General features: G+C 41.2%; 1 protein-coding gene across 1 annotated transcript in view; it reads left to right on the top strand.

Moving 5' to 3' along the window:
* SMARCA5 (SNF2 related chromatin remodeling ATPase 5) overlaps positions 1-21433 on the top strand; it is a 65612-nt gene that overhangs the window by 32548 nt on the left and 11631 nt on the right. The window contains exons 10-14 of the mRNA XM_089670500.1: positions 3743-3852; positions 7930-8156; positions 10916-11037; positions 11121-11273; positions 19568-19700. Of these exons, the coding sequence (XP_089526626.1) occupies positions 3743-3852; positions 7930-8156; positions 10916-11037; positions 11121-11273; positions 19568-19700 (745 nt within the window). The remainder of the gene's footprint in view (positions 1-3742; positions 3853-7929; positions 8157-10915; positions 11038-11120; positions 11274-19567; positions 19701-21433) is intronic.

The raw sequence follows: 21433 nt of genomic DNA, 5'->3' as shown, positions 1-21433 counted from the left end.
ATCCGAAACTTGTAAGTATAGCCTGTTGTCCTCTCACAGGTCTTCTACGTCTTGACCCCATATCTGGCGCGTTTGCAGGGGAGAAATTGTTTGAATGCAAGGCGGCCAGAAAAATTAATGAGGGACTCCTCAACGCAGATGTTTTGCTGGGGAGTATAGACATCTGCAAATTTTAGGTTAAGGTGATATGCGAGGGGCTGAATTTTGTGGAGCCACGGGAGCACGAATCACCTGTGTGTGTATGTATGTATGTATGTGTGTGTATATATATATATATATATATATATATATATATATATATATATAATGTACATTTGATTTTGCGTACCCATGCTGCCCTGTAGCAGTATTTCTGCTGTAGGGTGGTCAGGAAGGGGTTTGTGTTACGGCGCTGCGTTACTTTAACTGACAATTGTACGGTCATGCAACACTGCACCCAAATTAAATTTACATCCTTTTTTTTCCCACAAATTGAGCTTTCTTTCGGTGGTATTTGATCGCCTGTGCGGTTTTTTAATTTTTTTGCGCTATAAAAAAAAGGCTGACAATTTTGAGAAAAAAACAATATTTTGGAATTTTTGCTATAAAACATGTCCAGTAAAAAAAAATAAAAAAAATCAAATTTTGTAACAAATTTCATCCAAAATGCATTCTGCGACATGTCTTTGTTAAAAAAAATCCCAATACGTGTAAATTAATTGGTTTACGTGAAAGTTATAGCGTTTACAAATGGCGGGAAAGATACTGGGATTTTTAATTTTTTTTTATACTAATGATGGTGGCGATCAGCGACTTATGGCAGGACTGCGGGACTGTGGCGGACATTTTGACACTGGGGGGAACTGACTTGGGGTCACTGACATTCTCAGTGACACCAATACAGTGATCAGTGAAAAAAAAAACCCACTGACTCTGTACTAATGGCACTGGGGAGGAAGGGGTTAACATTTTTTTTCACTGAAAGGGTTAGGGGAGTGTTTTACTAGGGGGCGGGGGTGTGTGCTGGACGGGGGCAGGCTGATCGGGAGAGAGAAACTCTTCTCTCCCTCTTCAGCTTGTCAGGAGCTGACAGGCAACTGACAGATAGCAGGGCTGTGTGTAAACAATGCAGCCCTGCTCTGTCAGTGATTACCGTGAATCGCGGGGAAACGGCCGGTAATGACCGGCCATGACCCGGTGGCTGAGACCCGCTGCTGACACCTGCGGGACAGGTAGGGCGGACGCGCGCCTCGCGCGCACCCCCTACCTGTTTTGCAAAACTACGTTTTAAAATGTGGTTTTTACCAGCCGTGCCGCCCTGCAACCGGTTTAATGCAGTGGCTGGGGCTCAAGCGGTTAAGGAAGGCAGCAAATGTTGTACATGCTGGTTACAGTGCATTTCTCTCTGAAATTCTGAGTAAAATGGGTCGTTCCAGACATTGTTCAGAAGAACAGCGTACCTTGATTATAAAGTTGATTGGAGAGGGGAAAACATATAAAGAAGTGCAGAAAATGATAGGCTGCTCAGCTAAAATGAGACCGTTTGTCAGACGACCTCCAAACACTGAATTCAAGCCACAGTACACTGTGAAGACAGTGAAGCATGGTTGTGCAAGCATCATGATATGGGGATGTTTCTCATACTACGGTGTTGGGCCTATTTATCGCATACCAGGGATAATGGATCAGTTTGAATACATCAGAATACTTGAAGAGGTCATGCTGCCTTATGCTGAAGAGGAAATGCCCTTGAAATGGGTGTTCCAACAAGAAAACGACCCCAAACACACCAGTAAATGTGCAACATCTTGGTTCCAGACCAACAAGATTGACGTTATGGAGTGGCCAGCCCAATCCCCGGATCTTAATCCAATAGAACACTTGTGGGGTGACATCAAAAATGCAGTTTCTGAGGCAAAACCAAGAAATAGAGAAGAACTGTGGAATGTAGTCCAATCATCCTGGGCTGGAATACCTGTTCACAGGTGCCAGAAGTTGGTTGACTCCATGCAACACAGATGTACAGCGGTTCTCAGAAACTGCTTATACACATAAATATTAAGTGATTCAAAGGAAAGCAAAATCTTCAAACATTTTTCAGTTTCTATAGTGAATGTTTGAGTTTGTAAAGAAGAATACAAACACTGCTATTTTTTTGAACAGTCTAATATTCACTTTTCTTCAAATTTTTTTTAGAGGAACAACACAAATTTGATATATTTTTCTTCATGTTTTGATTTGGAATAGAATGTGTAGTGTTCCCAATGCATTTGTGTGTATGGAAATAAAAGCTATTAGAAGGATTTTGAGCTTTATTTACTTTTTTCAACACACTGCTATTATTTTGAACACAACTGTGTGTGTGTGTGTGTGTGTGTGTGTGTATATAATATATTATGAATTTGCGTAGCTTTTACTTTCTGACTGCCTATCACATTTCTTGAGGTGCTAAAATAACAGGGCTAGACAAGTAGAATTGTGCTGAACGTCACTTTAGGCACAAAGTAAAATTGGGCTTTGCACCACTCAACCATTCATGGTAAGCTTTGTATTTTATGAATGAATTCCAATCTTACTCTGGCTAAGTTGGAGATTGTGGTGTCCTCTGCCTGCCTCTCCACCTCAGTTATGAATGAATACGAAAAGCTTCCTCTGATTAACTGAGGTGGAGAGGCAGGCAGAGGACACCACAATCTCCAACTTAGCCAGAGTAAGATTGGAATTCATTCATAAAATACAAAGCTTACCATGAATGGTTAAGCAGCAATCAGCCCAAATCTATTTTGTGCTGGGAGTGAGATGGGAAGCTCCCGTCCCAGCTGAGGCTACATACAGGGTGTAAAAGTGAACAGATATTCCTGTGTTGCCAATATACAAATACCCTTTCTTATGTTCTTCCTGTAGTCCGGTATGTGTGAGAGACTGAATACACTGAAGTAGAGCACGTGTGAATTTACAGTTTGTGGTGGAGCACTGAAGGAGCTGTGGGACATCTTAGCAGAGATCACTGTACTAGAAACTGTTTATGCACAGATATTGCACATATTGTTTGGGTAATGTGATATTAGATCTATATATTTACTGTTTTGAAGATCAATGGTATTAATTTGAAAGTTAATTTTATTTAACAAATACACAGGAGTTATATTTTTTGATGTATAGTTTTGATTGATTGGAGCAGTGTGGCACTATTGACCGTTAATACAGCGTGCCTAGCAATCGCACCAATTTGTGCAATAAATTGTTTGGGCCAACTTGGAGTAAACAAACTATATAAAGGGACATTAAATGTGAAGATCAGCTTTGGGCTCCTTTCACACAGGTGTTCCGTTTTTTTCATCAGTTCAGTCATGTTTTTTCCAAGAAAAAACGGATCAGTTCACATCAGTTTTTCATCAGTTTACGTCAGGTTTTTCATCCGTTTACATATTTTTTTTAATGGAAGAAAAATAGGGTTTTCTTTCATTAAAAAAGTTGGATGTTAACGGATGCAGACATTAGCGGATGTAAACAGATAATCATCCGTTTACATCCGCTAGTCCATATAAATACATGGGTGTCTGTTTTTTATCCGTAAACACAGATGAAAAACGGACATACGGAACGACCCTGTGAAAAGGGCCTTAGGGTAAACATCACTGCAGTGGCACCAAACAAAATACAAAAGTGGCTTTCTAAAAATGTACTAGTGGTTTTCCCCATAGTTTGTGTTCACTTATGTTTTGCTGTGAGATTCTGTAAACAATTATCACTTGTTTTGTAGGTGTTGAGGCCATTCCTCCTCCGTCGTATTAAGGCTGATGTGGAGAAAAGCCTTCCCCCCAAGAAAGAAATTAAAATCTATATTGGTCTTAGTAAGATGCAAAGAGAATGGTAAGCTTGTATTTCTATAATATTGCTCAATGTATCCTTCAGCCTTGTTTACTTAAGTTAAGTCATTCTCCTTTTAACTTTTATAGTGGCATTAACAGCAGTGGAAAAAAAATCTATAGAGGACAGCTGAGAAAATGCCAGAACCTCTGGCAGAAAGGGCAGCATAAAAATGCTCATTGTGACTTGTATTATGCAAGAATTTGAGCATTTTTTAGGTGTTTGCTTTTATAAGTGTTTTTTTCAAAACTATTCCTTCTGCTCATCTTTCACTATATTCAATTTATGCTTGAAACCGCTGAGTGTTCCTAAATGCCGCTTTTAGGCCCATTTGTGAGAGTTTGTGTTAAATGGTTTTTCTACCTGAAAACCTTAAAAAAAGCAATTCTGATTGTTTTTTTTTTTTTCTGCCAGAAAATGCTCTGCTGCAAATATGCCTTTAAATGCCCTAATGTGCATAGGCAAATAGGCTAATATAGAGTTTCTTATACAGGCTGAAGAAAAAAAGCTCCAAAAGCCTGTATAGTCAGCATTTTTTTATGCACAGTCTGCATGGAGCCTAAAGTCTTGACAGATTACCAGATTAGAGTTAAACAGGAGGTCTGGTGCTATAATTCCTCTCAATATGGTGTTTGCAGCAATACCTTACATTTGTGGTGCAATTACTGTTTACATATGCGTGTTGGACCTCTGCATGCGTTTGCATTTGCACAAAGGGACAGGGGCGCTATAAATTAACTTTTTTTTTTTTTTTTGAACATTGTTTCTTTAAAATTTTGTTTGGATCAACATTATTACTATCACAAGGGATTAGCAACATCCCTAACACCGGACCCCTCTCCCCACTTGGTCCCCGCTGTCCCTCCCGCCTGCAATCATCTGCTGTCAGGGCTCCCACAGCCGCTCCATCAGTTCAAGGATTTGAAATCTCCATTGCTCTCTTCTCCATCCTGCGCTGTCAGGAAGGACCAGATAGAATCAAATTAGTCAGTTCCATCCATGTGACAGCTCTGAGCAATCACAATCCTTCTAGTTCATCTTGGCCTTGCAGGACGGAGAAGAGAGCAGCGTGGATTTCAAATCCCTGGACTGGTGGAGGGGCTGCGAGAGCCCTGACAGCTGATCGCTGGTAGAAGGTACAGCGGGAACCAGGTGGGAAAGCAGGTTTGGTGTTGAGTCACCTTTTACAAAAAAAATAAAACAATAGGGCAGCACAGTGGCTAAATGGTTAGCACTTCCGCCGGGCAGTACTAGGGTCGCTGGTTCGAATCTTAACCCCGGCACCACCTGCCTGGAGTTTGCATGTTCTCCCTGTGTCTGCGTGGGTTTCCTCCAGTTACTCTGGTTTCCCTCACACTCCAAAGACATGTTGGTAGGTTAATTTGTTCCTGTCTAAATTGTCCCTAGTATGTGTATGTATGAATGTGAGTTAGGGACTTTAGATTGTACGCCCCTTGAGGGTTAGGGACTGATGTGAATGTACAATATATGTATGTAAAGCGCTGCGTAAATTGACGGCGGTATAGAAGTACCTGAAATAAAATAAAGTGACCTAACCTAGCTACTCTTGTAGGGAAGGCTTTAGTTTTTTTGCCACTGTCTGAAGGTGATGGTCACTGCTGAGCAGCTGTCTATCCAGATTAATTCCTACAACTATAATTGCTCATAGGAATGATACCAAGACACTGCACTGGTAGTACAGGGTGGCCTATAATGCTGTTGGTCTGCAATGGACCGTGCATATACTGGTCCAGAACCTGATAGCTTACCAAGGCATTTTCCAGTAGGGTACTATACAGGTCCACAGCAATGAAACCCATCAGGGGAAATCTAGTGTTATGAATGAAGATTGCACTGGTGCCCATTAGGCCTGCCGGTAACCCAGTGTAGCTATTGGTGCCACTCCCTCCCCACCCTTATTTGGGTGGCTGTGTTTGGGGATGTGTCCTGGTTAGGAATGTGCAGCTTAGCTTGCGGTGGGGAACGACTGCAGGGTACTATGTATATGCTCTTCTTTGATGCTGCTTTCCTGTTGCCTGCTCTCTATGCAATTATTAAATTTTCTTACATTTTTACTGCAGTTTTAGGATGCTCTAGTGCTACATAACAGTGGTAGCTCTGTGGGGTCACTCTCTCTAATGCCAGATGTGTGGCATGGGTCTCTAATATCAAATAGGGTAGGAGTGTGATGACATGCAGCATTGGAGTGCTACACTAGCTGCAGAGAAGCAGTATAACTGGCCTCTGCCACTCTTTGAGGAAGACACCTGTAGCCTTCCCAGCTTGTCCTGGCAATCGAAGCGCAGCAGCATTGCTCAAAAGGGTCACGTGCGCACACCTACAGATTGTGATGGGGGCACTAAGAGCTAGACCTTCTGGGGTAACCAGCGCACTGTTCGAGTATACACAGTGTCCTCATGGCTGGTTGGGAACACTGTTTTGGCTCAGTCCCTTTTTTTGTTTTGGTGTCAGCAGGCCATATGTCTCACAGACGGAAGAGAGTACACAGGGGGAAACATGTCCGAAATACCTCTGTCATGTAGAGAGCAACCTGGTAAAGTGTCAGTGTGTCCTTGACAGCTCTTTTAGTATCAGGTACTCTCTTCCCTTATTGGGGTACTTCCACTACCTCTGGGGTACCTTCCTCTAGTTCCTAAGTGACTAAGAAGGATTTGTCTAGCATGGGTACAACAGCTGTCATGTTGCAAGCGGAGGCATTCCCTCCCAACTCCCCCCCTTCCTTATTAACTGAAGAAGAACTTGTGGAAGAAAAAGAGAAAGCAGATGACTTCTACTTGATGATATGGCAGAAGTGTCCTCTTCTGACGACTGTGTCTGAGGAACTCCAGGGTCAGTTTAATTCAGACAGCCTTTGAACTATTACTTTCCAAAGTGGAAGCACACTGTTCTAAAGTTGCTGCTTCCCGAGAGCTCTTCTCAAAAAGGGGGGGGGGACTTTACAATTTTTTTTGCAGCTACAAGAAAGCGTTTTTTAACTTTTTTTTCCCCCTATACGTCATGCTTTCAAATGTTTCTTTGAGTGTGTAATAAAGTTTGGCTCTTTTGCAAGCTCTTTTTCATCTTTCTCTGGTTCTAGAGGAAGAAGTTCCACATGTTCTTCTCAAACCTCTTTATGGTTCCAAAATAGAATAGTGATGTTCATCCCATCCTGGACCCCAACAGTTTTCTCTAGGTATAAGAAAAATTAATAATAGCGCCTATGGTCAAAATTATATAACTTACTAATAGTGTACCAGCTGCAAAAAATCACCATATATAAAGTGTACCAATAAATAAATAATTTGCGCTAGTATAAATATATAAATATATATAAAGAAATCATCAAATCATAAGTCCAGAAAAAAATATATATGCCAATACCACAAAAAAATATATAAAAAAACTTTTAAGTGCAAAAAACTTTTGTGCAAAAAAAGTGTCTAAATATGAAAAATTTCACCAAAAAACCTTGATAATATAATGGCAGATCATCCATAAATATATCTTCAGAAACGGAAACTCTGCAACACACCGATCCTCATCGATCGAAATAACAGGATGAAAAACTTTGTAGTTAATCGAAAATCCACTTCTCCAATAGATAAAGGACCACCTTCAAACGTATCCATGGGGGGAAATGCCAAGCACTCGAGAGAAACAGAAAGACTTCATGGTGCAATATTATAAAAACCAATTCCTTTATTAGGTACTCATTGCACTTACTCAAGAGGTGTCCCAGCCGACACCAGCATCAACAGCATAACAGCAATCACATAAACGAGCCTGGCTACTCAGCACATGCGCAGTAGCTGGCAGCCAAAAACGTAATGACGTCACATCAATCAAGCTCCGCCCAATGGGCTGTCTTGCTACAGCTTCTAGTGCACATTGTGAAAAACTTGCTATGTTAAATCAAAGTAGGAAACTACAGAGGAGCCTGTCCAACGCTGAGGGCAGGGCTGTGGAGTACAGCGTTAAAAAAAAAAAAAAAAAAACCCCAAAACTTATTTGTATTTAATTATATTAAACTGAATGTTATGCCACAGTTAAATTGCCAAAACTGATTTTGTTTTTCCTTAGGTATACCAGAATCCTGATGAAGGATATTGACATTTTGAATTCTTCAGGGAAGACTGATAAAATGCGACTTTTAAACATCCTAATGCAGCTGCGAAAATGTTGTAATCATCCTTATCTCTTTGATGGTGCTGAGCCAGGCCCACCATACACTACAGATATGCACTTAGTTACTAATAGTGGCAAAATGGTAGTCCTGGACAAATTGCTTCCAAAACTGAAAGAACAAGGTAATTCCCTAATTTCTGTTGCACGTTCTTTAAAAAAAAAAAAAAAAAAAAAAACTTGTCAAAATGCATATATATGTAGAAGTAAAGGGAGCAATGGTAACTAATCTACAGTATGAAGAGCTAGTATGTCTTTATAACACTATTTTGTTGATTGAAATTAGGGAAACCTAACAATCAGAATGACCAAATAATATTGCATCACTTGCAAGAGTAGGATGCTAGGTACAACCAGACTTTTAGAACACCACCCAAGGGTGGCCAACCCCACATTTTCATCATACATTTGAATTTGTCTTGTGCTTATGAGTTAGGATCTACAGTCGATATAAAAAGTCTACAAAACCCGGTTAAAATGTCAGGTTTCTGTGATGTAAATAAAAATGAGACAAAAATAAATCATTTCAGAACTTTTTCCACTTTTAAAAGTAACCTATAAACTGAAGCACCTTTTGATTTTATTACAGCACTCCGTCTTTTTGGGTATGAGTCTATCAGCATGGCACATCTTGACTTGGCAATATTTGCCCACTCTTCCTTGCAAAAATACTCCAAATGTGTCAGATCGCGAGGGCATCTCCTGTGCACAGCCCTCTTCAGATCACCCCACAGATTTAGGCCTGGGCTCTGGCTGGGCCATTCCAAAACTTTAATCTTCTGGTTAAGCCATTCCTTTTGTTGAGTTGGATGTATGCTTTGGGTCATTGTCATGCTGAAAGATGAAGTTTCTCTTCATGTTTTCATGTTCAGCTTTCTAGCAGAAGTCTGAAGGTTTTGTGCCAATATTGACTGGAATTTGGAATTGTTCATAATTCCCTCTACCTTGACTAAGGCCCCAGTTCAAGCTGAAGAAAAACAGCCCCAAAGCAGGATGCTGCCACCACCATGCTTCACTGTGGGTATGGTGTTCTTTTGGTGATGTGCAGTGTTGTTTTTGTGCCAAACATATTTTTTGAAATGATGGCCAAAAAGTTTAACCTTGGTTTCATCAGACCATAACACGTTTTCCCACATCCTTCTGAGAGACTTCAGATGTCTTTTTGCAAAATTTTTCCAGGCTTGGATGTTTTTCTTCATAAGAAAAGGCTTCTGTCTTGCCACTCTACCCCATACCCCAGACATATGAATAATATGGGAGATTGCTGTCACATGTACCACACAGCCAGTACGTGCCAAATATTCCTACAGCTTCATTAATGTTTCTGTAGGCCTCTTGGCAGCCTCCCAGACCAGTTTTCTTCTCGTTTTTTCATCAATTTTGGAGGGACGTCCAATTCTTGGTAATGTTATTGTTGCGCCATATTTTATCCAGTTGATGATGACTGTCTTCACTGTTCCATGGTATATCTAATGCCTTGGAAACTCTTTTGTACCCTTCTCCTGACTGATACCTTTTAACAATGAGATCCCTCTGATGCTTTCGAAGCTCTCTGCAGACCATGGCTTTTGCTGTAGGATGCGACTAAGAAAATGTCAGGAAACACCTATTATAACAGCTGAGCTTTATTTGGGGTTAATCAGAGGCACTTTAAATGATGGCAGGTGTGTACTGACTCCTATTTTACATGATTTTGAATGTGATTGCTTAATTCTGAACACCGCTACATCCCCAGTTTGTTTTTCAATTGAGTTGTACAGTTTATAGGTCACATTAAAGGTGGAAAACATTCTGAAATGATTTATCTTTGTCATTTTTTTACATCACAGCAACCTGACATTTTAATGGGCGGTGTAGACTTTTTATATCCACTGTATATGTTGTTGTGCTGTTTCTTTCAGCTTTTTCCTGTTTCTGTTTAGTGGATTTTTGCCTTCAATTTGCAGTGTTCCGCTTTAATGCTTTGACCCCCGCTCCCCATTAAGGGATTGGCACCTTTAGGGAGCGGGTACCTTAATTTGACAGGTACCCGCTCCCACTTCTGCTGCAATCACCTAGGCGATCACGTGACAGGTCCCAGAAGACTACGGAGCCATTCACAAAGAGCAGCGCTTTTCGCGCATGCGCAGTGGGCACCCGGCTGTGAAGCTGCAAGCTGTCACAGCTAGGTGCCCACACTGCAGATGCCAGCGCCAGGGAGAGAAGATGGCCGGCGAAATCGGTGGTAAGAACACCGCTGGACCAAGGGACAGGTAAGTGTCTGTATTTTAAAAGTCAGCAGCTAGTTTTTTTTTTTTCGGGTGAAACTTTGCTTTAAGGTGATTTCTATGTGATTTTCATTGAGTACACTTTCTCCTTTAGCAAACAAAAGAAGTCAAGGGGCTTAAGGTCTGGTGAGCTTATATAGTGATATATTATACACACTCATACATACTCATACATATACGCTGTGTCTATATCTGTGTGTGTGTGATATTTCCTATGTGTCCACCTCTACATTTTTACAAATGCACAAGTATACACAGATTTTAGAGAAAGAAAGGGAAACAGGTAACAGTGGTCTTTCAACACAATGGGACATTCATGAGAATGCTGACCATTTTGAGTACTTGTTAGTACATTTTTCCATTTCCATAGACATATTCATGTGATAACTGCTTAGTGTAGAAGCCTTCAGTTTCCTAATAATCAATGTGTGCTATTTTCAGGAATGCTGGAGGATTCCGCCCAACTTCCATATTTTTTCTCCTTTGAATAATTTTGTTTGCTAGACTAAATCTTTTGAATAATTGTTTGAAAATTAATTATTGCTCTTAACGTAAAGTGAAAACATATACTTTTTTATGATTATTACATTTACATGTGGTTCATATGTAATAAATAGGATCACGTGTACTGATATTTAGCCAGATGACAAGAGTTTTGGACATCTTGGAAGATTATTGCATGTGGCGAAACTATGAATATTGCCGACTGGATGGGCAAACACCACACGATGAAAGACAGGTTAGGATTTTAGTTTTCTTTACTTTGTTTTCTTGCCATAACTTTGCTTGCTAAAATAAGGTTTTATTTCTTATATGTTCCAGGAATCGATTGTTACATACAATGCTCCCGGCAGCTCAAAATTTATTTTTATGTTGAGCACACGTGCAGGTGGTCTTGGCATTAACCTTGCTACTGCTGATGTTGTCATTATATATGATTCAGATTGGAACCCTCAAGTTGATCTTCAAGCCATGGTATGTCTGCTAAAGTCTTCATCTTTATCTGTTTATGTTGATAAAAGTACTCTGCTCACCCAACACAGTGGCCAAGCTGTCACAGATGGCTCCTGGTCTCTGACTGGGAGGCAGGGTGATGGGTTCCTGCTCATGCAACAGCCAGACAGTGATCATGGGATTGGGACGTCTCTCCCACCTTCTGGTTAAAGGGCTTCAGGGAGGTGACCGGAAGGAAGGGGTTTAAGCAATAATTAAAATTAGAATGATTGGTGCGGCCATAGATTTGTAAAAGAAACATACAGCCCTGGCCAAAAGTTTTGAGAATTACACAAATATCAACCACTTGCCTTCCAGAGGATTTTCTCCCCTTCCTGACCAGGCCATTTTGTGCGTTACAGCGCTGCGTTTAACTGATTAAATTTGCGTCCTTTTTTTTTTTTTTTCTCCCACGACTAGAGCTTTATTTTGGTGGTATTTGATTGCCTGTGCGAGTTTTTATTTTTATTTTTTTCGCTATTTAAAAAAAAAACACCCGACCATTTCGAGAAACGAAAACAATATTGTCCAGTAAAAATTTAGAAAAATAAAATTTCGTCATAAATTTAGGCCACGATGTATTTTGCTACATGTGTTTGCTAAAAAAAAATTCCAATTCCTGTAAATTATTTGGCTTACGTGAAAGTTATAGCGTTTACAAATGGCGGTATATGTACTGGTATTTTATTTTTACTAGTAATGGTGGCGATCAGCGACTTCTAACGGGACTGCGGCAGGCATTCTCACACTGGGTGGAACTGAATTGGTGTCACTGAATTGGTGTCACTGACATCCCTAGTGACACCAGTACAGTGATCAGTGCTAATAAAAAGCACTGACACTGTACTAATGGCACTGGGCAGGAAGGGGTTAACATGTGCGGTGATCAAAGGGTTAACTGTGTGCTGTTTTATTAGGGGCTGTCTGTGTGCTTCACTGTAAGCACTCTGTTTTACATGGCTGTTCTGTGCAGAACCATGCAAAGCAGTGTGCAGGAGCTGACAGGGGAGTGAACTGTTTTGTTTACAGCTCAACAATCACCAGCCGGGACTCAATGATTGACAGCCGCGGCCACGAATGGCTGCGAGGGTAGGGCGCGCGTGCCCCCTACCCAGAAATGCAGAATCACACATATATGTGATTTTGCACACCCGTGCTGCTCTGTAGCAGTAGCCGCTGTAGGGCAGATGGGAAGCTGTTAATTTACCTGTAAGGAAACACATGCACTCATTGCTTTGCACAAAAAGGGATTCACAGGCAAGAATGTTGCTGCTACTAAGATTGCACCTAAATTAACAATTTATCAGAGCATCAAGGCTTTAGGGTGCCCAAGAAAGAAAGTCCAGCAAGCACCAGGACCGTCTCCTAAAGTAGATTCAACTGAGGGATTGGTGCACCAACAGTGCAGAGCTTGCCCAGGAATGGCAGCTGGCAGGTGTGAGTGCATCTGCATGCACAGTGAGGCGAGGACTTTTGGAGGATGGCCTGGTGTCAAGAAGGGTAGCAAAGAAGCCACTTCTCTCCAGGAAAAGCATCAGGGACAGACTGATATTCTGCAAAAGGTACAGGGATTGGACTGCTGAGGACTATGGTAAAGTCGTTTTCTCTGACGAATCCCCTTACTGATTGTTTGGGGCATCCAGAAAAAAACTTTTTTGGAGAAGAAGAGGTGAGTGCTACCATCAGTCCTGTGTCATGCCAACAGTAAAGCATCCGGAGACCATTAATATGTGGGGTTGCTTCTCAGCCAAGGGCGTGGGCTCACTCACAATTTTACCTTAGAACACAGCCATGAATAAAGAATGGTAAAAAAACATCCTTCGAGAGCAACTTCTCCCAACAATCCAAGAACAGTTTGGTGATGAACAATGCCTTTTCCAGCATGATGGAGCACCTTTCCATAAAGCAAAAGTGATAACTAAGTGGCTTGAGGAACAAAACATCGAAAATTTGGGTCCGTGGCCGGGAAACTACCCAGATCTTAATCCCATTGGGAATTTGAGTCAGTACTCAAGAGGCAAGTAAACAAACAAGAATGGGCTGCCATCAGTCAGGTTTTGTCCCAAATGTTGATTGACAGCATGCCAGGGTGAATTGCAGAGGTCTTGAAAAAGAAGGGTCAACACTGCAAATATTGACTGTTTGCATAAACCTAATTTAATTTTTGCTAAATGCCTTTGACACTTATCAAATGCTTGTAATTATACTTCAGTATACCATAGTAACATCTGACAAAAAGATCTAAAAACACTGAAGCAGCACACTGCGAAAATTAATATTTGTGCAATGCTCAAAACTTTTGACCAGGGCTATAAGCGAAGAGAACCTGGAGCCTGCATAGTTGCCCTCTTTACCCAATTTTTTTTTTAAACACCACTTTCTTTTGGTGGTATTTCATCACTACTGGGTTTTAAAAAAATTTTTTTCCCCTGATAGATATATATAGATATATATATATATAAAAATTAAAAAAAAAACATTTTGAACAAAGTTTTTGTTTAGTTTTTGTTATAAAATGCTTTAATCTTTCTTTAACTGCCTCCCGCCCGCCATATAAGGAAATGGCGGGCTGGTGGCTGCTCTCTCATTCTGGGAGGACGTCATGACGTCCTCCCACTCTAACTGCGTATGCGCACCAATCGGAGCACCGAACGCAGTAAAGAGCCGCTCTATCATGATCAGCTGTGTGCAGTCACAGCTGATCGCATGTAAACAAGGAAATGCCAGTTATCGGTAGTCCTCTCCTTCTGACAGTGCGTGAGGAGAGCCGGTAAGTGGCATTCCTCAGAGGGGACATCTACACTGATCATCGGGGCACTGATGATCAGTGTAGCCCTATCAGTGCCCATCAATGGTAAGAAATTTGGCACCACCAGGACTCTTCCAAGAACTGGTTGCCCGGCCAAATCAGGGGAGAAGGGCCTTAGTAAGAGAGCTGATCAATAACCCAATGGTCACTCTGATAGAGCTCCAGAGATCCTGTGGAGATGGGACAAAGTTCCAGCAGGACAACCATCACTGCAGCCTTCCACCAATCTGGGCTTTATGGCAGAGCGGCTGGATGAAAGCCTCTCCAAAACACATGAAAGCTCGCTTGGCGTTTGCCAAAGCTTTTTTGCAAACGCCAAGCGAGCTTTCATCTGTGTCACCAATATTTCAGTATTTTCTGTTTTCATAAATTTTAAAATATTTCAAAATTTCGGTGTTCGCTTTGTCATTATGGGGTACTAAGTGTAGATTAATGAGAAAAAACACACAAATTCAAACTGTAGTGTCGGGCTGCAACATAAATTGAAAAAAGTGAACAGGGGGTCTGAATACCTTGTACATAGTGGCTGCGTGGGAAGCGGTTGTAAAGGTTGAAGGTCTTTTACCTTCATGCATTCTATGCATGATGGTGCATTAAAAAAAAAAAACTTGTGTGCTGCTCCCCCCACAGCCCCCCAAAGACTCACCTGAGACACCTCTCAATCCAGCGATGTGTAGGAGAGCCTCTGCTGTCCTGGGACTCTCTCTCTCCTCATTGGCTGAGACAGCTTCAGGAGCTATTGGCTCCCACTGCTGTCATTCACAGCCAGTGAGCCAATAAGGAGAGAACAAGGGTGGGGCCGAGCCACAGCTCTGTCTCTTATGGATGCATAGAGCAGGGCTAGGGAGCAAGCATGCACCAGTGCCCCGCTAACAGCTGCATTGGGGCTGCTCTGTGCAAAACCATTGCAAAAAGCAGCTAAGTATGACATCTTTGTTTTTGTTGTGTTTTTTTTTTTTTTTTTTTGTAAAGCTGAATTTTTGATACCACTTTAAACATTTCTAGTGTTGGCAGCTATTCACCAGTGAGCGAGGCTGACTAGCTTAGATCCTCACTGAAACACTCTGCACACTCTGCTTTCGTGTAATCTTCCCTAATGGTCAGGGTACTCCCCCCTTATTCTTTTAGGATGTCGAGTACCGAGGAAACTTGTCAGCCTTACATCAGCTTTGTTGACCTTCTTTCTTAGTTTCCCCCTTTGTGTCTGGAAGCCTGAACTTAGTGTTGCTAAACCCAGGACCTTACATTCATTATATCTGGTCTCCCACAATACACAGAACATAGAAATAATTATTTTAGTAAATATAAACTGCTAAATACCTTTTATCATCAGCAGTAAATGGCAGTCTTGTGACTTCTATCAGTGTCCGGTCAAGCACTGGGTAAAGCTCATAGGAGGAGTTTTCATTCTGTGACTGTGCTATGAGGCTGCATGACCCCTGACTGTCTGGACAGTGCTGATTGGACCTGCGCTGATCTCATGCACCCTCCCAAAAAAATAACTCTAGTAATACACACCAAACTGAGCATGTGCAGAGTGCCACCTAGGGACAGTGAAAGCAGGGAAGGATCAGAGAAGACAGGATCAAACAGACCTTTTACACAATTCAAAGGATTAACTCCTTAGGTTCCACAGTAAGTAGAATAAGCATGCTTTACTGCTTACACAGACTGACTTTACTTTTGTGGTTTAGTAACACTTTAAGGTGAGATATGCAGATGGTTCCTAGGGATCTAATAGCAATGATCCCTCTATTTCTTAGAGCAGGGATCTCCAAACGTCTTAAAGGGCCAGTTTACTGTCCTTCAGACTTTAGGGGGGCTAGAGAGTGGCCAGTTAGATTAGAAAATGTCCTGGCATAAGTTGGAGTAAATAATGCCCCATCTTCGATATTATAGGATGGAATGGTGCCCCATCATTCATGTCAGTGGGATAAATAGTGCCCTATTTTTGATGTCAGTGGGAGGAATAGTTCCCCAAGGGCCACATAGAGCAAGCAAAAGGCTGAGATTTGGCAATATTCTAGGGAAGGATTGGCTTAGAGCAGGGGTGGGCAACTGTGGCCCTTCAGCTGTTGTAGAACTACAAGTCCCATGAGGCATTGCAAAACTGACAGTTACAATCATGATTCCCAAAGGCAGAGGCATGATGGGACTTGTAGTTCACCAACAGCTGGAGGGTCACAGTTGCCCACCCCTGGCTTAGAGTTTTATACCACTCTATAGACCAGTGGTCTCCAAACTGTGGCCCGAGGGCCAGATGCAGCCCTTTGCTTTCTTTTATCTGGTCCATGGATCCCAACAATGGGGCATAATTCCCCCCACTGACACCAATGATGGGGCACAATTTCTCCCAATTACCCCAACAATGGGGCCCACTGACACCAATGATGAGACCTAATTCCCCCTACTGACACACATGATGGTACGATATTCCTCTATATGACCAATTATGGAGCACAATTCCTCCGCCAACGATGTGTCACAATGTCTCCCAATGACACCAACAATGGGGCCCAATGACACCTTTTGATGTGGCACAATTCCTCTCAATGATACCAACAATGTGGCACAATTCCTCCCACTGACACAAAAGATGGGGCATTGTTTTTGCTCCACTGACATTGGGACCTTTTCTACTCTAAAGTCACAGTTCGGTCCCCCTAAAGTCTGAAGAACAGTAAACTGGCCCTTTGTCTAGAAAGTTTGGAGACCCCTGCTATAGACCCTGTCATGAGAATGTTTCTTTCGCAAACATGTTCTCAGGATCAAATTCTTTTTCCTTAATTTTTATTTCTCCGAGAAGTAGAGCTCTGCTTTTCTATTAGTCCTGCTGTAAATATGTCCCCTGGCTCTGTTGGACATCAGCTTAGTGCTCAGTGAAGATAAGGGAGTTCTTCACTTGACGGGTGTATGAGCTGATACCTACACTACATAATCAGGATGTTCTCCACAGCAGGTTGCTCTGTAGAAGCAACATTTTGCCTTTGGGACCTCTCCATCCTGTAAACTCTTCCCCGTGTCTTAATTACTCTTTATTGCTTGCTGGAAAAAAAAAAAGCCTGAAGGAGTGGATAGGTTTATATGGGTATGCTGTAGGGGTGGCCGTAGCATTTTTTTTTTTTTTTTTTTTTTTTTTTGATAGTGTCCAGTCATGTAAACATTGCAACATATAAACCATGATCTATGAATAATCAATATATAATGGTGCAGCGCTTAATAAATACTAACATAAGTGACCAAAATCAGACTAAATATAATCAAATAAACAATCTTAAGTGAAAAAGTGTACCAATATTAAATAAGTGATTGCACACACATAATCAATATAAAATCGATATAAAAGAATAACCCCAATAACAGGGATCACATTAAGTGAATAACATAATAAGTGCATGTGTATACAAAAACACTCTGTGAAATTATATATATCCACTATAAAAAAAGTCCACACACTGTCCCAGTATTAAATATAAATTGGTGCTCCACAGCAATAACTCGCGTGTAAATAATCATAAATCCAGTGCCAACTCGTGAATCCAAAACCATCTGAAGTGCCCCCTCACCTCCTAACAGTGACCACAAGGGCCAGCTCGCTTTAGGGTAAGACACACTTTCCCAGGAATAATCTCGTCTCCACCAGATGGACCCTCCTGGATATCCCACAGACTTTTCTCCTCCTCAGTACTCCAATCCCCTGGTCCTTGTATTATTAGTTCACCCACACTGGATCATGCAGCCGAAGAGTCGAGGGCAGGGTCCATCACCATATTGAAGTCACCTCCCACTATAAGGCTGCCAGTGGCAAAGGCATGCAGTCAAGAAACTATGTTTTAAACGACACTTGACCCGTAGATAGCATGGATGAAGTTATCACTAACTGGCAGGGGAGATTCCTTCATCCATGCTATCTATGGGTCAAGTGTCATTTAAAACATAGTTTCTTGACTGCATGCCTTTGCAACTGGCAGCCTTATAGTGGGAGGTTTAAGGAAAGTTGTGAGTGCTATGAATGAAATAAAGAGGCCAAGCATCAAAAAAAGGATACCAAAAAACCTTGTAAATACATAAAATATAAAAGATGCGGCGCTGTATCACAACTATAATTATGCAAAAACATCCAAAATATATAGTGATTAGGTGACTAATGAAAACACAAACATTATGTCACAAGCAGAGTAACATGCAGTGCAAAATAGTCTTAGTGACAATCCCTCTCCTTCAAAAAGTGCTTCTTCCACGCGGTGATAGTAAGAAGTATAAGGCTGTGCACTCACCAGATGCACAGTTTAACTGCGCATTTAAAGATGAACTCTTTACTGGATCCGCTGGTAGCTCCTAAAGGTCAGGTCAGGCCAGATATTACTCCCCCTGCTAGGTGTTGCTGACAATCCACGGTCTCCCCTTTGGGTGGCTCTGGACATCCTGCCAGTAACAGCACTTCCTGTTTCAGGCTGACAGCGCTAAACTGCTGCCTCAAATATAGCAGCAAAGTTGTCAGTTTGCCATGTGCACTCCTTCAGTTGTTTGTTTGGACTGCAGACCTTAGTACATGGTGCCGAGACTACCATTGGTCAGTATTGGCGGGAAGTCCAACCCCGAACAGACTTCCACTAGTAGACGTGAGGGCGGAGCAGAAAGGCGACACTGGCCAACTCCAGTCCTCATGGACCCCCAACAGGTCATGTTTTCAGGATTTCCATTATTTTGTACAGGTGATTTGATCAGTTTCACTGCCTTAGTAATTACCACAGCTGTTTCATCTGAGGGAAATCCTGAAAACATGACCTGTTGGGGGTCCATGAGGACTGGAGTTGAGAAACACTGCCCTAAAGCGAGCTGGCCCTTGTGGTCACTGTTAGGAGGTGAGGGGGCACTTCAGATGGTTTTGGATTCATGAGTTGGCACTGGATTTATGATTATTTACACGCGAGTTATTGCTGTGGAGCACCAATTTATATTTAATACTGGGACAGTGTGTGGACTTTTTTTATAGTGGATATATATAATTTCACAGAGTGTTTTTGTATACACATGCACTTATTATGTTATTCACCTAATGTGATCCCTGTTATTGGGGTTATTCTTATATATTGATTATGTGTGTGCACTCACTTATTTAATATTGGTACACTTTTTCACTTAAGATTGTTTATTTGATTATATTTAGTCTGATTTTGGTCACTTATGTTAGTATTTATTTAGCGCTGCACCATTATATATTATTTATACTTTATGGTTGAAGGTGGGTGTTAGCAGCTTAGGGGTAGGGATTTTCCATTTAAGCTCAGGAGATTGCATTTGTTTTTTTTTTGTTTTTTTTTCATGATCTATGAATGCAAGCCATTTGTCTGTACTGTACTCAAACATAAAAACCTTTTCAGGTAAGACAATTTCCTACTATCTCTTGACATGTTAAAATAAAAAAAGTTTTGTTTTTGTTTTTTGTTTTTTTTGGTCCCTGTAGGATAGGGCACACAGAATTGGACAAACAAAAACTGTCAGAGTCTTCAGATATATCACAGATAATACAGTTGAAGAACGTATTGTGGAGAGAGCAGAAATGAAGCTACGCTTGGATTCCATCGTCATTCAGCAAGGTAAGTCTGTTTTGTGAGTGTTAATAACTTGTGAAAAGACTGATTTGTGCATTAGATTGTACAAATAATCAAAATGAATTGTCCTTACCCAAATGTGTGTGTATGTATGTGTGTGTGTGTGTATATATATATATATATATATATATATATATATGTATGCACATGCACTGATGCCCCTGTTTGATGATCTCCCTGCATGTGAGAGGTGGAGTTGCCTACAGTGGGGGGTGGGAGGAGGTGTTTGGGTGCTGGAGAATCATGTTTGAGCTCCTGCACCTATTCTCTGGGGGGGGGGGGGGGGGGGAGATAAGTGACTGACACGCATGCGCGCACACACACCACTTTATTAGGTACACCTGTTAAGTTGCTTGGTATCACAAATTGCTAATCAGCCAATTACATGGCAGCAACTCAATGCATTTAGGCATCTAGACGTGAAGGTAACTTGATGAATTTAAAACCGAGCATCAGAATGGAGAAGAAAGGGGATTTAAGTGATTTTGAACGTGGTATGGTTGTTGGTGCCAGACAGGCTGGTCTGAGTATTTCAAAAACTGCTGATTTACTGTGATTTTCACACACAACCATCTCTAGGGAAATAGAGACTCATCAGACCAGAGAATGTATTTCCAATTTTCAGTTGTCCAATGTGGTGAACCTGTGCGAATTGTAGCTGTTTCTTGTTCTTCGCTGACAGGAGTGGCACCCGATGTAGTCTTCTGCTGCTGTAGACCATCTGCTTCAAGGTTCAATATGTTGTGCATTCAGAGATGGTATTCTACATACCTTGGTTGCAATGAGTGATAATTTGAGTTACTGTTGCCTTTCTATCATCTCGAACCATGTCTGCCCATTCTTCTCTGACCTCAGACATCAACATGGCATTTTCATCCACCCATCTGCTACTCATTGGATATTTTCTCTTTTTCGGACCATTCTCTGTAAACCCTAGAGATGGTTGTGCGTGGAAATCCCAGGAGATTAGCAGTTTTTAAAATACTCAGACCAGCCTGTCTAGAACCCACAACCATGCCACATTCAAAGTTAATTCAATCCCCTTTCTTCTCTATTCTGATTGGTTTGAAATTCGTCTTCACCATGTCTAGATGCCTAAATGCATTGAGTTGGTGCCATGTGAATGGCTGATAAGCAATTTGTGATACCAAGCAACTGAACAAGTGAACCTAATTAAAGTGGATGGTGTGTGTGTATATGTATATGTATGTATGTGTATATGTATATATATATATATATATATATATATATATATATATATATATATATATTGTGTTTTGTTGTGTGTTGGCAGCTTATTTAAATTATTTTGCTGCCTTAATATGATTTAACCACTTGCACTCCAGAGGATTTACCCCTCTTTCTGACCAGGTATTTTTTTGCGATACAGTGCTGCGTTACTCTAACTGACAATTGCGCGGTCAGGCAATGCTGCAACCAAATGAAATTTACGTCCTTTTTCCCCCACAAATAGAGCTCGTTTTCGGTGGTATTTGATCACCTGTGTGTTTTTATTTTTTGCGCTATAAACAAAAAAAGACCGACAATTTTTGAAAAAAAAATAAAACTATATTTTTTACTTTTTGCTATTAAACCTGTCCAGTAAAAAAATTTAAAACAAACGTCTTCATAAATTTAGGCCAAAATGTATTCTGCTACCTGTCTTTGCTAAAAAAAAAAAAAAAATCCCAATACGTGTAAATTAATTGGTTTACGTG

This window comes from Staurois parvus, unplaced genomic scaffold, assembly GCF_062004578.1.
Source record: "Staurois parvus isolate SC_StPar_1 unplaced genomic scaffold, SC_StPar_1.0 ptg000090l, whole genome shotgun sequence".
Classification (NCBI taxonomy): Eukaryota; Metazoa; Chordata; class Amphibia; order Anura; family Ranidae; genus Staurois; species Staurois parvus.
This window is presented reverse-complemented; position numbering and strand designations above follow the sequence as displayed.